Here is an 18,337-nt window from a genome sequence, read left to right on the forward strand (position 1 = left end):
CAACAAACCCACCAGCAAAAAGCCTACTTATATACCCACCATCCCACTCAGCCTACTTCAGATGCCTTTGATGGCCTTATAGTTGGCTCAGCATACATGTGTTTCGGTGATGATACTCTCCACTCCCACTCCTCCATATACGCACTATAAATTAGGCAACAACAACACCTCATAAGCAGTAGCAGCATGGTTTTAGTCCCCCGCAGCACAGCACACCGCAGCTCGCCCATGCACGTGTTCTCTGCAGCTTTTAGTTTCCCCCAAAAGAGTGAGACACTGTGAACAACAGCCCTACCAGCTTCGAGGTAGTTTATATACCCACCATCCTACTAAGCTTTTTAAAATCAATATGTGCCAGTGATGATACTCACCACCTCCCCTCCGCAAAAGCCCTACTTCCGAAGCTACAGCATCTCATGAGTTAGCATGCCAGGTTATCTTAATCCTAACAGCAAATTTCATCGCAGCGAAGACCATGTGTTTACTCTCGGCAGTTTTTAGTCGTTCTCAACATGGAACAAAACCAAGTCAAGAGACATAAATGCCGCAACGAAAGCAAAAGTTAAAAAGTGGGAGATATACCAAGTCTACACCAGATAGATTTCAAGCCATGCAGCTAGCCGCGTACGTCTCGAATGTGTATGTTGATGATGCGCACCGTAAAGCATTAAAGGTAGCACGACTGGTTTGGGAGTGTAGTATGCGCCATGTAAGATGTATATGGTTATTTTAGAGTGAGGCAAAATGGGCGTGCATGGGGCCTTCCGACTACTATTTCCAGCCCGCTGAAACGTGAGGCAGAGGAGTGTAGAAGAGAAAACATGCAGTATTCACGCCTTGTATTTCTCCAATTCATTTGTGAAGAGAGCCTAGATTTTTGGCGATAGTACGCACCATCGTCAAACGCTGGATACATATTTTTAAACAAATCCGCAAACTGTCAAAAGGTGCGTAGAGGCCACCTGTATCGCTCATCGGCACGGAGGCACTTCACATCTTAGGCAATAGATCGAGCAACTACATGTATCCACTCAGCAAAGGGAAAGGGTATCTACCATCCAAGCACACGCGCGGGCTCGCCTAGTACATGCCGTATTCCAACAATGCCAAACTACAGCCATCCGATGCATTACAGTGCCGCACACACCAGAACATGATCGACGAGAGAGGGGATATCGATTAAGCAGGGGTATAACGCCGTCGCAATGCTTCCAAATCAATCGCACATGACATGACATCCAAGACACCACCACATACACCTCCAAACAAGCCACCACCCCCTACGTGATCCCGTCACCTAGAATATCTTCTTGAACCAACCCCCTCTTCCCCTGCCCCTGCGCGCCATCCGCCGCCGGCCGCCATCCCACGTCCTGACCGGCGGATCCGCATACTCGGGCGCATACGTCTTCCTGCGTTCCTCGCGGCGAGATCTTCTCTCCATGCCCTCTTCCTCGTCCCTCGTCCCCTCATAGTGCGAACGCCGTCTGTGGCTCTTCCTCTCGCGTTCACGGTCGCGCTCTTTCTCACGCTCACGCTCTTCCTTTTCGCGCTTGCTCGTCCGCTTGGGATGCCGGATGCGCATGCGAATTTCTTCGTCAGCTGAAGGGCTCTCTTCGTCACCGAGGCCGTCGCGAGCAGTGGGCGGAGGATCGAACACCGTTTCGGCGAGCGGAGGGGGAAGAGGTGGTTCATTGGAGAGCGAGTCGACCCATGAAGATGTCTTGTCGCCGCCCTTGGCAATGTACGGCATGTTCTCTTCTTCGCGCGAGCGGTGCGAGCTGCGGTGTCGAGAGTTGTGCTGAGACGCATTGCGCTGGTCGAAGTAGTCGGTGATGGGCTCGCCGTTGCCATTGGTAGCAGGGTACTCTGAGTTATGTCTTTGAGCGCGGCGTTCTTCGCGGCGGCGACGGCGTTCCTCGGGGTCTTCTCCGTCGATGTGAGTCTTGCGCCTCTCGTTGTCCGGGCGAGACGATTTCTCCCGTTCCTTGTCTTTGCGTCGAGACGAGCGGTGTTCACGGTCTTCAGGGCCCTTGCGTGACTCCCGGCCAGCTTTGCGCGCCTCCTTCTCGTTCATGCGGCGCAGCTGTTCTTCGGCCTCCTTGTTCCGTCGCTCTAGCTCAGCCATCTGTTTGGCCTTCTTCTCAGCGAAGACGGTGCGCTCGTTGTCGCGTTCGCGCTCGCGGCGACGCTCGGCCTTGCCTTCAATCTCCTCAAGCTCCGCACGACGCGTATCCTTCTCTGCCTGTCGTTTCGCCCTGCGCTCGGCGCGTCTGGCTTCGCGCTCAGGGTCAACATCGGTGCTGCCATTGGCGCCATCACCGAGCTCAGCACCTCCTTCCACGTCGCCGTCAGGCATGCGCGAAGAGCGACGTACGCTGCGACGCTCGTGTCGCAGCCGTTTCGCCTCGTCATCGTTAAGTCCATCGCGCGCAGAGGATCGCTTGCGGCGTTTTCGCTCGTCTTCTGTCTCGTGGGCCCTGCGGCGCTCGCGCCTGTCGTCTTCGGGCGGCGCAGCCTTGTCCTTCTTTTTGCCGAGGCCGAACATGCTCATCAATCCAGTGGCAGCGGCTGCACCGGCTGTTGCTCCTGCGATGGTGTCGCGCGCGCTGGAGTTGCCGCGCTCACGACGGTGTCGCTCGCGGCGGGTCGGTTCAGCTGGGGCTGGCTCGACGTCCATCTGATCCATGTCGACAGGGTCCTCAGCGCTTGGCGGGGCTGTCGAGGGTTCTTCGACAGGCGATGCGGAGTCGTGCTTGGATTTGCGACGCGATTTGGACTTGGGCACAGGTGAAGGTGAAGGCGGGGCCTCCTCGTCGAGCCCCATGTCGATATCGTGATCGTCGTCTAACGCATACGGGTCCGGGGGAGCTGCCCAAAAACAGTTAGCTTGGGTTCTCCGCTTACGCACGTTCGGCCGTTTGGGGGCGATCTTCTTACCTCGAGACTTGCCCTTTTCCCTGGTACTGGATCGTCTGCTGACCGAGCCTCTCATGCCCATTACCTTGGCAGCCTTGGAGGCGACCTTCGCGTCTGTGTCTGTCTGAGGAGGCGACATCATCGCGGCATCTTGATCGAACGATGGCCGTCTAGACATCGTGCGGGGTGTGGCTGAACCACGGCGCGTTTTGGTGCGACTCGATGGCGGAGGACCCACTCCGAACATCGAGGCAAGACCTGTAGAAGCGCGTGTAGACTTTGCGCGCGAAGGAGTCTTGCTCATCTTGTCTGATCCCGATGATCTGGATACCACGTCCTTCTCGCGCGAAGAGGGAGCACGCGCGGATTTGGAGCGGGACATGCTGGGTCTTGAGGGCGCTGCACTGCTGGTACCGTCGTCAGATGGTCTCTTGGACGACTTGGACTTTGAGGCAGAAGCGGCGGCACCAGCAGTGGTCCACAGGCCCCAAGCATTAGAGCCACCTTTTCGGACAACCTTCGCGCGCTCCTTCTTCGCGGAATCAGGCTTCACTTCTGGCTCGGGTGGGGGTGTGGGAGGAGCTGGCGGAGCTTCTGCGTCCATCGGTGCAGGTTCATCGTCCAGCAGATCGTCCATGAAGTCCTCGACCGGTGGAGGTGGCGGCGGCGCCTCGACGACGGGTTCAGGCTCCGGCTCGGGCACAATGGCTCTGCTTTTGCTGCTTTTGCTGCTCTTGTCCTTCTTCTTCTTGGACTTCTTCTCGACGATGACTGGCTCGGGTTCTGGCTCAGGCTCCGCTTCAGGTTCAGGTTCAGGTTCAGGTTCAGGTTCAGGGTCTGCTGGAGGCGGCGGCGGCGCCATGCCCAGATCGATCAGATCCATCTCATCATCCATAGGAAAGCCCCCCAGGTACAGGTGTAGTGACCTTGGGAGGTTCTTCGACAAGCTCCGGCTCAGGAAGCTCCAAAGGCGGAGACTTGTCTTTCTTGGACTTGGATTTGGAGGAGCCCTTTTCCTTCTTCAACTTGGAAGACTTTTTGGGCGTCGGCTCCTCAACCTCGACTACGGGCGGCTCAGGCGGAGGCGGTGGTGCGGTGTCGTCAAGAGCGTCCTCGAACACAGGCTCAGGTTCGGGCTCTGGTACGGGTTCGGGCTCGGGCTCTACTGCCCTGGACTTGCTCTTCGACGAACTCTTCTCACCCTTCTTCGATTTCTTGAGCTTTGATGACTTCTTTTCCGGTTCAGGTTCAGGCACGGGTTCAGGCGCGGGTTCGTCAGCGACTGGAGGTTCTGGCGGGTTCTCTTCGACAGGGGGCGGAGCTGACTCAGCGTCCACGAAATCGTCCCATTTAGGTTCAGGCTTCGGTTCAGGCTTTTTGGTCTTGCGCAGAGAAATCCCCCCAAGCGCTACCCCAGCCACCGCCTGACTCCTCTTTCTGGGTGTCCTTGTCGAGTTCAGCCAGCAGGTCGGCGGCAGGAACGTCTTTGACAAGATCGAGGAGGTCATCGTCAACCGCAGGAGGAGCTGGAGGTGGCGGCGGAGGTACAGGTTCTTCGACAACGACACCCTTCTTTTTCTTCTTCTTGTCCTTCTTTGACGGTGGAGCCTCAAGAGCCGCTTTCTCTTCGGCCAATCGGGCGGCTTCAGCTTCCTCCGCTTCCCTCTGGGCCTGCTCTGCCTCCTCCGCTTCTCTCTGGGCCTGCTCTGCTGCCTCCTTCTCTGCTGCTTCGGCTGCCTCTGCTGCCTCTTTGGCCTCGCGATCAAGACGCTCTTGTTCTTCTCGCTCCTTCTTCTCCTTCGCTTCACGCTCCCTCTTCTGCTTGGACGTCTCCTTCTTCTTGGAGGAACCCCAGATCGATGCTCCCCAGCCAGAGCTCGCCTCTGCCTCTTTCTTAGCCTTTTCAGCCTCCTCAGCTTCAACCCGTGCCTTCTCTGCCTCTTCCGCTTCGATGCGGATTCGCTCGGCTTCTGCGGCTTCTTCGGCTTCCCGTTGGATACGTTCCTGCTCCTCTTGCTCGGCGCGTTCCTTCTCTTCGCGCTCAAGTTTCTCCTGCGCCTCACGCTCTTTCTTCTCCTTCGCTTCACGCTCCTTCTTCTGCTTCGAGGTCTCCTTTTTCTTCGAAGAGCCCCAGATCGATGATCCCCAGCCAGAGCTAGACTCAGCTTCCTTCTTAGCCTTTTCCGCTTCTTCGGCCTCGATCCGTGCCTTTTCTGCCTCTTCGGCTTCGATACGTGCCTTCTCTGCTTCTTCCTCTTCAAGTCGAAGCTTCTCGGCCTCGGCTTCAGCGGCTTCAGCCTGGGCTTTCTCGGCGGATTCCGCTGTCTCCTTTTCTTCCCGGTCGATGCGCTCCTGCTGCTCCTTATCCCACTTCTCTTTATCTTTCTTCTCTTGCGCTAGACGTTTCTTCTTCGCCGTGCCGGTCTCTTTCTTCGGAGGCGGTGGAGGCACGTATTCGACCCAAGTGCTCTTCGGAAGCTCCGGAACAGGCGGCTCTTCTTCCTTCGGCGGTTCGTCGAGATTGATGAGGTCCTCGAACGTGTCCTTGGCAGATTTCGAAGCTGAATCCTTGGTGGTCGTCTTGCTAAGCTTGCCACCGTCCTCTTCGCCCTTCTTTTTCTTCTTCTTGGAGGACGTACTGAAACCCCAGCCATCGTCTTCGACCTTGTCTTCAGGCGGGGGCGCTTCGATCTCCTTCATCGGTGGCAACTCGGGCTCACCAAGGAGGTCGACCTCGCCAGGCGCATCGGGAACAGAAGGAAACCCTCCAATAGCGCCCTTCTTGCCTTTCTTCCCCTTCTTACCAATGTTGAACTGAGCACTACCCCAAGGGTCATCCTCGTCAGGCTTTTGAATGTGACCCGAAGCGAACTCATCGGTGACATCGAGAGGGTCGTTCTTGTTTTTGTCCGTCTTCTTGCCCCATGACGGAGTTCCCCATTCATCCTCTTCCGGCGCTGGGGGTTCTTCAATGCCATCCGCTTCCTGGATCTGAGCTGCCTCCTCTACAACAGGCTCTGGCTCAGGAGGCGGCGGTTCAGGCTCGCTCTTGCCCTTCTTCTTCTTCTTGCTGCCGCCCCAGATCGAGCTCAAGCCCCAGTCTTCCTTCTTCTCCTTCGCCTCAGGCTCGCTCTTGCCCTTCTTCTTCTTCGTCGTGGTAGTCGCAGCCATTCCCCAGTCATCCCCCAAATCGTCCTTCTGTTCCTCAACGACAGGCTCGGGCTCGGGCTCGGGCTCGGCTACAGGCTCTGGTTCCGGAGGTGGTGGAGGCTCAACTACAGGCGGCGGTTCAGGTACGACGGCACCCTTCTTACTTTTCTTGCCCTTCTTCGTTGTCGTGGTTGCAGCCATGCCCCAATCATCGGCCCAATCGTCCTTCTTTTCCTCAACAACGGGCGCTGGTTCGGGTTCGGGCTCGGGTTCAGGCGGTGGCGGCGGAGGCTCCTCGACCTTAGGTTCCTCCTTACCCTTCTTACCCTTCTTCTTCTTGCTTGTGGCCGTCGTCGCCGCGCCCCAGTCTCCCCATGAGTCCTGGCTCTTTACTGGCTCGACAGGAGCTGCCGTCGCTGCTTCAGCCTCTGCGGCAGTGGCAGCAGCAGCGGCTTCCTCTTCTTCCTTCTTGATGCGCTCAGCTTCCTCCGCATCCTCTATCTTCTTACGCTCAGCTTCTTCCTCATCTGCTATCGCCTTCGCAGCCGCTTCGTCTTTCAGTTTCTTTTCTAACTTCTTCCTCTGACCCTTGCTGAGTCCAGCGAAAGGGTCGACTGCAGGTACCTCAGGCTCAGGAGGTGGCGGCGGCGGTTCGACCACAGGCTCAGGTTCGGGCTCTGCGACAGGTTCAGGCTCGGGCGGAGGTGGCGGAGGCTCTTCAACCACAGCCGCTCCCCTTCTTGCCCTTCTTCTTCTTGGTCGTAGTGGGAGCAAATGAACCCCAGCCATCATCGTCAGCAGGCGGTGCTGGAGCGGGCTCTGGTGGAGGTGGTGGAGGTTCCTCGACCTTGGGCGGCTCAATAATTTCTTCAACAACGCCTTTCTTTCCCTTCTTCTTCTTGGTTGTGGTGGGAGCAAATGATCCCCAGCCATCATCCTCTTTGGGTGGTTCTGGTGCGGGCTCGGGCTCTGGGACAGGCTCGGGTGCGGCGGGAGGCTCTTCGATAAGAGCGCCCTTCTTGCCCTTCTTCTTCTTATCCTTAGCACCGCCGAATGAGAAAGATCCCCAGTCTTCATCGGCTGGGGGTGGTGCGGCTGGAGGTGGTTCAGGGACAGATTCCTCCACTAACGCTGAAATGCCACCCTTCTTCTTGCTCTTCTTGTCAGCCTTGCCTCCAAAGCCGAAACCCCAGCCATCATCTTCTGGTGGCTTCTCTTCCACTGGTGGTGGTGCGGCCGCACCCCCCGCGTTGAAGGCGTCGAAATTGAAGTCAAAACCGTCACCTCCCTTCGGCTTTGAATCAGCCGAGCCCCATGGATTGTCACCCTTGCCCTCGTCTTTCTTGTCGTCGAAGCTCCAAGAGTTTGTGTTCTTAGATCCCCCCCCCAACCGCCGCTGGCCCAATTGCCAAGACCGCTGCCGCCTAAGAACGAAGATGCTTTTGCGCCTATGTCACCAAAGTTCATGTCAATCTTGGGTGCACCAGAGTCGTCTCCAAGATCAATACTATCAAAGGTCGTATTAGGGTCAGCTGCATGCGGGTCTGGAGGTGGTGGTGCAGCGGGTTCGGCCGCCTGTAGTGATGATGTTAGCGCATTGAAACGTGGTATTTAAGCAACCGAGATTACCACGTACCTTTCCCTTTTTGCCCTTCTTCTTCTTCCCCGCAGTCGCAAATGAACCCCATCCATCATCTTCGGGTGCGGCAGTTCCGTTGCCATCTGCCCAGCTAAGATCAGCGCCGGTATTCGTGGCCGCAGCTGCCGCAGCAGCGGCATCCTCCTCCTCCTTCTTCTTGCGCTCGGCTTCTTCTTCCTCTTCCTTCTTCTTGCGTTCTTCCTCCTCTTGCTTCTTGGTCTTCTTTTTCTTCTTGCCAGCTGCAGCGCCCCACCCGTCGCCCCAATCATCATCTTTCTTCTCGTCTCCGCCATCACCACCACCATCGCCTCCGCCTGATCCGCCATCCGCTGGTGGATCACCACCGCCGTTGTCATCTGGCGGAGGATCTGCGGGTGGATCAGGCTCTTTCGCAGGTTCATCGAAAGGGCTCTTAGAGGCCGGCGCATTGGCCTTCTTGCCGCCCTTCTTCTTTGCATGCGATTTGACCCCATCTTCAGTGAAGCCGAAATCGATATCTGCATAAAGTGGTTTCTCGTCTAGAAAGAGAGAAGAGGATGGTGACGTATTGCGGCTTATTCGCAAGCAGTTGGGAACGTCAGAACATATAGAAGCATTCAGCGATGGGAACGGTGTGTACTCCGGTGTCTGTGCTGTGGCAAGTGCATCTGTAGTGGTGTAGTCCGGTGGAAGATCCGCGATGGTATCGTCGTAAGACGGAGGAGGGGACCCTTCATGGCTCTGAGGCGTTTCCAGCCAGAGTTCGCGTGAGGGCGTAGATGGTGGCGGCAGAAGAGCCGCCAACTGTGTCGAGAGGTCGTGTATCTGCGCCCGTTAGTACATATCAACGATACATGGTAATTTAGTACAAGGTGCACCTGGGCGCTCGCTGTGCCCTTCACAGCACGAACAAGGGAATGCAGGGACCAAAAGAAGTGGGGTTTCGACCAAATAAAGCTGCCATACCGAAATTCCGTAACTACTCTTGCGGTCCAATTCCTCGCTGCGGTGTTCCAGTCGGTCCAGCGCCTGGAATATGTCCCCTAGCATCCCCGCAAACGGTGCGCTCTCTTCTGGTTCCCCACCAAATGTGCTCACAGTGTAGCTGTTTGTTCCCCATTCAGTCCCAAACACGATTTCCTTTCCAGCAACTCTTGAAATCCTACTCCTCATGCTATCATCCGATCCAGTCCTCGATGACAGCCGGGTCCGTCGCCTCGCATTTGGAGCGGCGGCGGCGGCGCGGCGTGAGCTGGCGGGAGGAGACATGCTGCGAGGAAGCCGGGTATCTGGAGGCGCGCAAACAGGAAGAGGGCGGTGGAGGAGGCGGGCACATTAGCGGAGTCGAGGAACCGCGATTGCGCGGGGAAGGGGCGAGGTGGTAGCTGGGGAAGTTGCAAGCACGTCGGGCGCGGAAGGTGCGATGCGATGCTCAGGGACGGTGGCACAGATGGGCCAACAGGCGAATTTCTGGTGATGCAGCCGGTGCACGAGTTGCACCAGCGAGTAAAGGCGATGCGATCGGCGAGGATGCACGTATGTAAGTGTATGCAGGTGTTTGCGGTTGCGCGGGCTCGAAGCGGCTGTCTCGAGGGTCAGGGTCGCTGCAAGTGGTCACCGGGCTCGACCTTGAGTGCACCTGGGGCGGGCGTGTGGATGGTGAGTCCTGGCGACACACACCGAGCAGATTAGGCTTAGGTGCTCTCGAATGGAGGCAAGGAAAGGGCCATCTGGGGGCGTCTGATAACGATTGGCGTTTCACGCACTGCGCTTGGGGGCCCCGCGTCGAAATTCAACATGCGGACGGCGAAAAGTGAGGGGCTGGGGAGCGCGACAAGACGCCCGCGTCGACGTCGTAAACGTACACGGCAGAGTCACAGGCAGGGCAGCAAACAACAAGCGGACGGGACCGCACTTCGGAGAGAAGCTCCCACGAGATGGCGCGCGTTAAAGAGGCCCGGTCAGAGCGAAAATTTGTCGGCCTAGCTGCCGCACTGCCATGCGCTGTGTGGGTGAATGCCGCCATGCATGCATAATGAGGGATAACCTCGTGAAGCCGACCGTCGTTCCCCTGCACCCGTCGCCTGGGGCGCCATAGGGTGCTCCCGCCGCGCATCTACATGTCGCCAGCGGACTCCAGCGCGACCTGCATCCATCAATGGGGCAAATAGTAGGCGTCTAGTCCCCGCAATTGGCTGCCCGACCGAGCAACCAGCCACGACACCGCAAGCCTCGTCCTCACCGCCAGTCTGCTCCAGCACCTCTCACGACACTCAATTACGCCTACGACCCAATAATAGCGCCCTGGCAGCGGTTTCGCGCACTAGTTCGCCGCTTCCAGCTGCAGCATGGAGACTACGCGCATTAGCACCGGGAGAGAAAGGCATAGGACTCGACAGACAACACACTGTGCATCCGCAACAATGATGCTGTTAAAGTGGGCGACGGTGGGGCCAATGTAGACAGCTGTCAACCAGTCAACCTCGTGTCTCCCTCGTCCTGCGAGCAGTCTGGGTACACCTTGTACGCCCCGGGAGCCTTTTCCCCTCGTGTTTCCACGGCCTTCTGGAAAGCCATGTCGGTCAAGCCCAATCTGCCATCGAGAAGTCGTGTTTGGGCGAACTAGTAATTGCATTACGATGGTAGGTACATGAACAGAAAGTAAAATCCACAGGAAGGCCCACTTACACCGGCCGTCTCCTCTCCACCCCGGGTATCAATACATGCGCGAGAATGCCGTCTATGTGGTATCCATCCAAGAAAACATGAAAGTGTAGAAATTTGCCGAAGCAGTTGGTGGAAAAGTGGTCATAAAGCTTGACCGCTGCAACATAAGAAAGAAAGTCGAAGGTGTAGATTCGCGAAACGTTGCGCCGCTGCAGGTCGTCAATAGACATTAGATTCTGTTGCTGTAGGTATTCCGAATAGATGTGGCGGAAATTGGCGGATCCGTATCAAAAAGGCTGACCCTCCATCTCCTCGCCGTTGAGCACTCTCCTCGCTTCGTCGAGCCTCCTCCGCCATTCCTTCCGTTCGTACTGATCACCAGTTGTACTCCGCAGATTACTGCAAACTTGCTGTAAGGTAGCAGCCACGCTGTAGATGAGTTGTTTTTCCTCTTCATTTAGGGCCAACTGCGGCTCGTCCCGTGGCGTTTGCGACAGGAGGGAGAAGATCTTCGAGGTCTGGAGGCCGGTAACGAGATCGCCTGAGCTAGGGGAGGAAACCCGGGACAGCGTTGAGGTTGAGCTTGTTGCTGGGGAACTCGAGCTGGCGATTTTGCGTACATTGTGTGCAGAATCAGAGCGCGGCGACGCAGTGATGTTCTGCAACACAGGCTGCTGACTTGGAAACATTTGCTTGCTGAATTGGTCCATCTGCGGATTCTCCTCTTCGTCATCAGACAAATCCTCTGCAGCTGTCGCAAACGAGGCTACTGTTGAAACTGAAGCTTGACTTGAATTGCGCACATGCATGGATACCCTCTTCGCAGAACCCGTAGACACGTTCCTGGTGTGAAGAATCGTAGCCACTGAACTACGATCATTTACTGGTCTCGTCGTAGCCACCGAATCGGTCGAGCTCGAGCTGCTGGAAGATCTGGGGCGGGCGGCACTGTACGTTCCCATGGCGCTGTGCAAGAAGAAGTTCTCGTAGTCGAAGGCATCTATGCGATCTTCGTGCCGTTCTGTCGCGGGCATCTCGTACACAGCATCTTCGTAAACGCTAGAGCCCGTGTCGATTTCATCACCGTTCACTGAGATGAAATCGTCCTCATCGGTCTCATCCAGATCCAGGCCGAGACCTACGTTATGGGGGTTATCTTTCGAGGCCTTTTGTTGCTCCCAGTCGTCATACTGAAATGATGCCTCATCGTCGATATCGGGCGGCGACTGCTCGTAATCAACGATGTCTTTCACCGCATAGGCGTGATCTTGTCGGGGTGTATCGACCGGATGTTTTGCGGTCAAATCGCTGGCTTCATCCTCATATAATGCTTTTCTAGTAGGAGACTCCAACTTGAACCCCATACCAGCGTCCGCATTGATGGGTGAACCTGGAGTCTTGTACGAATCTGTGCCCGTATACCAGGTCTCAGCTGAGGTGAAAGGGCTGGGTGCACGTAAGCTCTGTTGACTCCGTCGCCGCATGCTGTCCTCGTGCGTTTTCAACCTGAGGTTCGATATCCGATGTTTGAGATCATGCACTTGATCGCGCAAGCTGCTCGTGGTCGAGGCGGACCGGTGAAGCCTTGGTGACTCGTCCTCCGGTAAAGTCTCCAGAACGTTAGGTGGCGACTTGGAGCCCCTGGAATGTGTGCGCAAGGAGTCGTCCTGGCCGCGTGGGTCGCGCATCACCTCGAAACTCCGCGACTCTCTGATCGGAAAACGGCCATTGCCATATGAAGCGGGAGACCATGGTCCGCTTCCATGCCCCATCGCACTCGACGCTCGCTTGGAATCTTGTATCTTAGCCATATATGACGGGGACGAAAACGGTAGGGGAACAGAAGTTTCGCTCATGCCGCGGGCATGCGTCGGGCTGCCTGTTGTCGAGAGCGGCGATGTTTGATACAATCGATTTCGAGGAGGTATCGGTCCTATCCCTGCATACAATTTTCTGTCTCGTTCGCGCGCTGCGTTGATCTGATGCTGGAACTCTGTTGCCATCTTCGAGCTGTTGAAGGTTGGCGAGACAACGAGCGATTGTCGCGCACCTCGTATGTTATTTTCCATCACCTGTTCACTGTCAGTCATCCGCGATCCCTTCTTGAATCATCTTTCGTACATTGAGCCGCTTCTTCGCGTCTGCAAGAATCATTTCCGCTCGTTTCGCATAAAGATCAGATGAATAGGAATTCTCTTTGGCTTGGAAGTCTCCACTCTTCCATCGATCGTCGCCCAGTTCGCTGTCTGGTGTTGCTACCGGGAACTGGTCCTGATTGTCTCCTTCCTCCAAGTCTACGCCACTGTCGTCGAAGCCTTGACTGTCGAACCCAGGCCACCTGTTTCTGATCATCTCCAAATCCTCGCTGTTCAGACTCGAAGTTGTACTCAATCGCCGTTGCGATGGGCTGCGGCTGTTGTAGTCGTTGGGCTCTGGATTGAGAAGGCCATCTTGTACAGTCGGTGAGGATGCCAGTGTGTCGACAGTCAGCGCCGGACTTTTTGCATCTGCTTGCGAAGTGTTCATATTCCGGAGCGTTGAGCGCGAACTCTGCGACGAGAGTGGTGGTGAGTTCCTGAGTTGGGGCGACCGTCGTGGGGGCGCAGTTGCCAAAGTGAGTGTGTGGGTGGATCGGTTCGCATGGGCGTAGAAACTCGACGGCGAGGGCGGTCGTTCCGCAAACAGCGGAGGTGATATGCTTCGGATCGCATCCCCAGGAAGGATCATAGAGCTGTCGAAGGACCTCTCACTAAGGGTCGGCGAGCGCGGCGAGGAGGGCATGCCCGACTGCCTAGCAATAGGAGCGGCTGCCATTATAATGTTGGATCGCGGTTTGGAGGAGCGCGGCACAAGATTGACATGGTTCAGGTTGCGCAACAAGGTCTCTCTTGGAACTGTGCAACTCGACCTGGCGCAGCACAAGCTTCAAAGAGAGTAAGAATGGATATAAGCAAAGAAAGACACGAGAGACGCGTGCACGGGAAAGCAGCCAGCTCGGCGGCGCGTAGGGGATCGGGCATTAGGTCTTTGAAATGAAGGCGCATTGACACTTTGTTTCTCCATTAGGGGCACAGTTGACAGCGATCCCCCGTCAGCACGTCCAACCTTCTGGCACGGCCGCCAGGCCTCCGGAGCGACCCTGACGTGCCATTGGACGTTTTGTTTTCCGACCTCATGCTAAGGACAAGTCCGCGATCTAGGGTGTTGGCTGCATGCTTCAGCAGAATCGCTACCAGAACCTCAGCGCGTCGGATGTGGGGTGCGTCGACTGTTTGTTTATTTACTATTGTCTGGGAAAGCGCGCCGCTGCAAGGTGGCGTCTGTCCATGTTAATGCGACAATATGGTGGCACAGCGACGACGCCGCAACCTATCTCGAGTCAAATCTCGTGTCAACGAACGCCATCCCGCTCGCGACGGATCGCGCCGAAAAGGTACCGTGGCATGAGCTTACGGTAGGCGCAACGGTTTACCGTATTACCGCAGACGTCAGCACGTCTCCATCATGGCAGTGTCAATGCCGGACCATTGCTGCTTGTACGAAAGTTAATTCTGGGGTTGCGGAGATACCTCCGCCGTGTACCTGGAGCGCGGAGAGCCATCATTTGGCCAAGGATCCCTGTTCCATGGTTCACAATTCGGCCGGCTAATGTTTCGCACAATCAAGACATGGTAGCTCATACTGGGTGTGAAATGACATCGTTTGATTACAGCAATGCTCGCTGCCTGTCTTAAGACATGGTGCAGAACAATTACACTGAGTACATCCTATCGACCTCAGCGGAGAGAAGCTATGCTAGAGAACGCCGTCCCGATGCTGATTGGTATTAAAAACACATTCCATGGTCATGCAACGCTCGCTATGCTGAAGACAAATGCTATCTGAGGGGTATTACATGAAATCGTCATCGTCGTTCCAGCCGAGAGCGTCATAAATCGACGGTTCCTCAACGGCTTTTGGCGGATGTGGGAGAGCCGAGAAAGGCGACTCTGCAACCTGTGCAGGTGTTGTGTTCTTCATGGGCGTGGCGAAGAGAGTTCGAGAGGTCGGCGCAGAGTCGCTGTTCATATTACCAGGGAGCTCCGCTGGGTGTGAAAGAGCCGGCAGAGGCGACTCAGCAATCTGCGCAGGCGCAGCTTTTTTCAACGGTGTAGCGAACAGAGTTCGAGGGGTCGGCGCAAGGTAGTTCTTGATATCATTGAGAGGGGAGGAGGCAGTAGCTTTGGTTGGAGTTGCTTGCACAGCTTGAGGTGGGGAGTCAAACGCCATATGCACAGTCCTGGCCTTAGATGGTGTTGTGAGGATCTTCCTGCCATTCGGGGCCGGGATAGAGAACTTCCTAGCTCCTTGTGGTTTCGATGGCGTTTCAGCGACGCCCTGTGGCACCGTTTTCCGGGCTGTTGCGCTACGCTGAACAGTTGCAGGCACTACCGATGACGGTGGCGGACGTGCGGCTGAAGACGGTATGCAGAAGTCGCTCGAAGGGTACCCGTCGAATGGTCGAGGGCGAACAAATGGATTATCGTGATGTATCGGGTCCTGCTGCAACATGTCCTTCATTCTTCTGCGTGCATTCGGCGTTGCCGTCACTTGAACGTCCTTCATGATTTTCCTAACAGGATTGGCTGGCTTCCTCGATCTGTTGGCTGAACTGGCTGAGCCGAGAGAACCAAGACCGCGTTTTTCAATGTCATCTGCGTAGCTCCCTGCGGCAAGGCCGCGGTTTGGTTTCTTCAAAGTCGAGATAGCGTCCCGGAGATCTTCCTCTACTCGCTTTCGCTGCATCGCCCTCGCAGCGGCTGCCTTTGATGTGGTTTTCAAATCCATTTCCCGCCCTTTAAGGAGCTTGAGATGAGATGCTGATTGTCTAGCGGCGTTCGACGGGCTACGCTGAAAAGGGATGGCCGAAAGAGGAACTTCACTCCCCTCTCGTTTGATGCCATTAAGAATGGTAGAATCAGTCACGGACCTGTTCAGTGAAGGGGCTCGCACAGAGCCTATTCTCCCTGTAGTATCGGTAGCGACGCGGCCTAATGACCGTCGCGGCTTTTTGGACTCTGACTCCTTCGGTTCACCAGATTTTCGTGACACATTCGAGGGCCTCATGGCTTTGCGCTTTGGTGGTGATAAAGGTGCTGGGCCGCCTAGCTTTTTGTTGACCATCCTTGCTTGATCTGGTAACCTGTTCATGTAGAAAGGTATGATGACTTCAACACAAAAGCTTTGCAAGCGATCTTTGCCAGTAGACCCATTGATATCTTCATCTTGTTTCTTTGCATCGAAATCGAGTACGCCTTCTTCCTCAATGGATTGCCAGATGCACAGTTTATCAAGTAACAGATCAAGGAGCAGGGTCACATTGTCGAGTTTCTTCTTGCGCTTCGGCTTGGACTGCGACTCTCCTACCGCCTGAGATGTCGCCTGGGATTCCTCGGCTGGGCCATCCTGTCCTTCCATTGGTGCTTTGTAAGCCGCAAGAGATTCCAGTGCAGTGATCTCAAGGATCAGAATCATTTGAAGTAGTGCCTCACGAACCCTTAGGTCGCCCAAACGTCTCTTGATGCGCTGGTCAACAGTCTCGTCGCGGGCCATTTCAGCGGTCGATATTCCTCCAAACCACCACTTCTTCACAACTTCCGTCTCTTGCGGATACATACCGTCTCGATTAGGTTTGACCTTCTTCTTGGATTTCTTCGGCTTCTTCGGTGCGTCGCCTAGGTCATCGTCCGAAAAGCTTCTCGGCGGGAAGTCCTTGATGACTTCCGACAGTTTTTCTCTGTACTTCTTCTCCTCTGCTTTGTGGCTGAGAAGCATAGAGCGCATGAACGTGACCATTTCATGTGTAGCTGGCGCGCCTTCTTCGGTAGAAGTAAAAGCATTTCGAATACGAGCGATCGGGCCTTTGGCAAAATATGCGAGAGATGTCTTGGAGACATATAAAGCGTCCAGATATTGGTCCACGAAATTATGCAATTGTTCCTGCGGCGTAGGTAGCGCGGACGTCTCTACGGCGTCCGTGTGTAACTCCGTAGGGCCTGCCTGGTTTTGCGTCTGCTCGATCGCTGGCGCTTCACTGGGAACGGAGAGTGTGTGTGACTCAATAGGTTCGGTCGAAGGTTTGAGGCGTAGCATGGAAAGTCTGGCGCGTTTTGCAGGCTTCTCTGCCGGCGGTGTGTCCACCACTGCATGCTTCCACCATACATCTGTTAATTCGCCGCGTGGTTCCACCTTTGGCAGCGTTGGATAGACGTGTAGATTCTCTGGATCCCACAGATCCGTGACGTCCTTCTCTTTCAACCAGATGGCCAGCTTGCAGAGGCTGTACACGCGCTCTTGAACACGCTCCATGGCGTATAGGGTTTTCTTCGTTCCATGGCGTGCTATAAGAACCCTCGGTGCCTGTGTAGTCTGCGATTGGCTCTCATCGCTCTTTTCGCGGTGAAAACGCTCAAGAACATCAATCGAGGCAGAGAAGAGCTGATTGCTTGCAAGCGAATTGTCGGTCGTAGTATCGAGGAGCGAGAGAGGAAGTTGTGACCGAGCGATAACGCGGATAGGTACGAAGGTATGCGGCTGATTGTAGGGCGACTCGGGGCACGGTCGAATTGTGAAGGGCTTTGTGAATGTTCCGAGACCGCAGATCGAATCTCGCTTTTGCTTCGAGGGAAGTCGCTGTTTTGGGTCGACGGCGCGTTGTGCTGATGAAAGGCGCGGTAATTTAGACGGCGGTAGAGACATGCTCGATGTCTGCAGTGCGTGCGAAAGCATGAGAAGTGTTCATAGCTGTATGGTGCAGTGTTAAGAACGAGCTGAGGGTGGGCTGGTTGTTCCTGCAATACAACGCGTTTTACGCGAGAAAGTCGCGTGGCTCGTGCTGACCCAAAACTTTGGGACGTCATCCCGCTCGGTACCACGGAACGACTCGACTTCCTGACTTCCTCCACTAGCAACTTGCAATCCAAAGTTATCTACCTCTTCAGGATAATCATTCATGAGACATGCAAATAATATTCCTTCTGTCTTCACAGGGGCGTGTATGAAGAGGTGTAGTTTCGAGTGACTGACATCAATCTTCGACACAAAGCGAGAGAGCTGGTGGTCACAAACAACGTTCTGTTAACGAGAATCATTTGCGCCGTAGGTTTGTCGCCAACGCCGGATATAGGAAAAGCTATGTTATAGACTTGTCGAGTATTTACGCCCACTTTTACTGTCGTACACTTACTTCATGACCGCGCACCCACATTCCCCGGGATTGGAAAACCACACTCCTCACAGTATTTCAGGCAGCAACATTAGCACCCTGTTACAACCAGTGCACCCGCATGTTATGTTCCTATACGGCATCTCTTTACCCTATGGATTCGTCTCTTTAAGAAATATTAGAAGAATGGATATAACAAAGGACGCGTACCTCGCGTCTTTGATATCAGGTTGATCCACCGAAAGGCACTTGGTGGTGATGTTGTCGTCCAGGACATCGCATTACACATTGAGTCTACCCTAGGCCATCTCACACAACAGCTATCTACATGCATTACTCCAGACGCATCCCCCCTTCGCTATCCTACATGACACCACACCCATCCGCCGCAGCCCCCTTCGCCGCCCCCGGCGCCAAAGCCGTCACCACCGCACCCCCAAACCGCTTATTATCCTCCTTCTGCTCCTCAACCCACTTTGCATGCGCCTCTTTGCGCCACTCTGTCGCCGGCTTTCCTGTCTCGTCGTACCTATTACCGAAAAAGTCAGTAAATTGCTATTGAGAATTTATTTTGAATCAGGAAATCGCTTACCCCGTCCTCTCCGTTGCTTGTTTAGCAGATATGTGCTGTATGTTGCCCCGCTTACGCTCCTCGTTCTCTTCCTTGAGTTTCTGCCATCGCGATTTCTTCTTGGGGGCTGAGGTGTCGGCTACCACATATCTTAGCATGAGAAAGGGGTGCTGCTGAGGTACTTACCCTGTGGAGATGGTGCCATAAT

The 18,337-nt window shown here is 55.3% G+C and overlaps 5 protein-coding genes across 5 annotated transcripts; all 5 read right to left on the reverse strand.

The window, feature by feature from the left end:
• Nucleotides 1–1,297: 1,297 nt before the first annotated feature.
• On the reverse strand, nt 1,298–8,737 carry N0V89_006260 (uncharacterized protein; the record flags this gene model as incomplete). The annotated part of the gene is made up of 7 exons (XM_056215030.1): nt 1,298–3,802; nt 3,846–4,352; nt 4,402–6,683; nt 6,796–7,424; nt 7,502–7,644; nt 7,706–8,512; nt 8,654–8,737. 7 exons carry the CDS (start codon nt 8,735–8,737, stop codon nt 1,298–1,300), a joined length of 6,957 nt encoding a protein of 2,318 aa, XP_056072297.1.
• Nucleotides 8,738–10,641: 1,904 nt separating this feature from the next.
• Nucleotides 10,642–12,165, reverse strand: N0V89_006261 (uncharacterized protein; the record flags this gene model as incomplete). Its single annotated transcript, XM_056215031.1, has 1 exon — nt 10,642–12,165. One exon carries the CDS (start codon nt 12,163–12,165, stop codon nt 10,642–10,644), a length of 1,524 nt encoding a protein of 507 aa, XP_056072298.1.
• Nucleotides 12,166–12,436: 271 nt separating this feature from the next.
• Nucleotides 12,437–13,168, reverse strand: N0V89_006262 (uncharacterized protein; the record flags this gene model as incomplete). The annotated part of the gene is made up of 1 exon (XM_056215032.1): nt 12,437–13,168. The coding sequence occupies one exon, from the start codon at nt 13,166–13,168 to the stop codon at nt 12,437–12,439; it is 732 nt and encodes a 243-aa protein (XP_056072299.1).
• Nucleotides 13,169–14,245: 1,077 nt separating this feature from the next.
• On the reverse strand, nt 14,246–17,092 carry N0V89_006263 (uncharacterized protein; the record flags this gene model as incomplete). Its single annotated transcript, XM_056215033.1, has 1 exon — nt 14,246–17,092. The coding sequence occupies one exon, from the start codon at nt 17,090–17,092 to the stop codon at nt 14,246–14,248; it is 2,847 nt and encodes a 948-aa protein (XP_056072300.1).
• Nucleotides 17,093–17,921: 829 nt separating this feature from the next.
• Nucleotides 17,922–18,334, reverse strand: N0V89_006264 (uncharacterized protein; the record flags this gene model as incomplete). Its single annotated transcript, XM_056215034.1, has 3 exons — nt 17,922–18,087; nt 18,151–18,268; nt 18,316–18,334. The coding sequence occupies 3 exons, from the start codon at nt 18,332–18,334 to the stop codon at nt 17,922–17,924; spliced, it is 303 nt and encodes a 100-aa protein (XP_056072301.1).
• Nucleotides 18,335–18,337: the final 3 nt, after the last annotated feature.

This window comes from Didymosphaeria variabile (assembly GCF_027946475.1).
Source record: "Didymosphaeria variabile strain IMI 356815 chromosome Unknown scaffold_4, whole genome shotgun sequence".
NCBI lineage: Eukaryota > Fungi > Ascomycota > Dothideomycetes > Pleosporales > Didymosphaeriaceae > Didymosphaeria > Didymosphaeria variabile.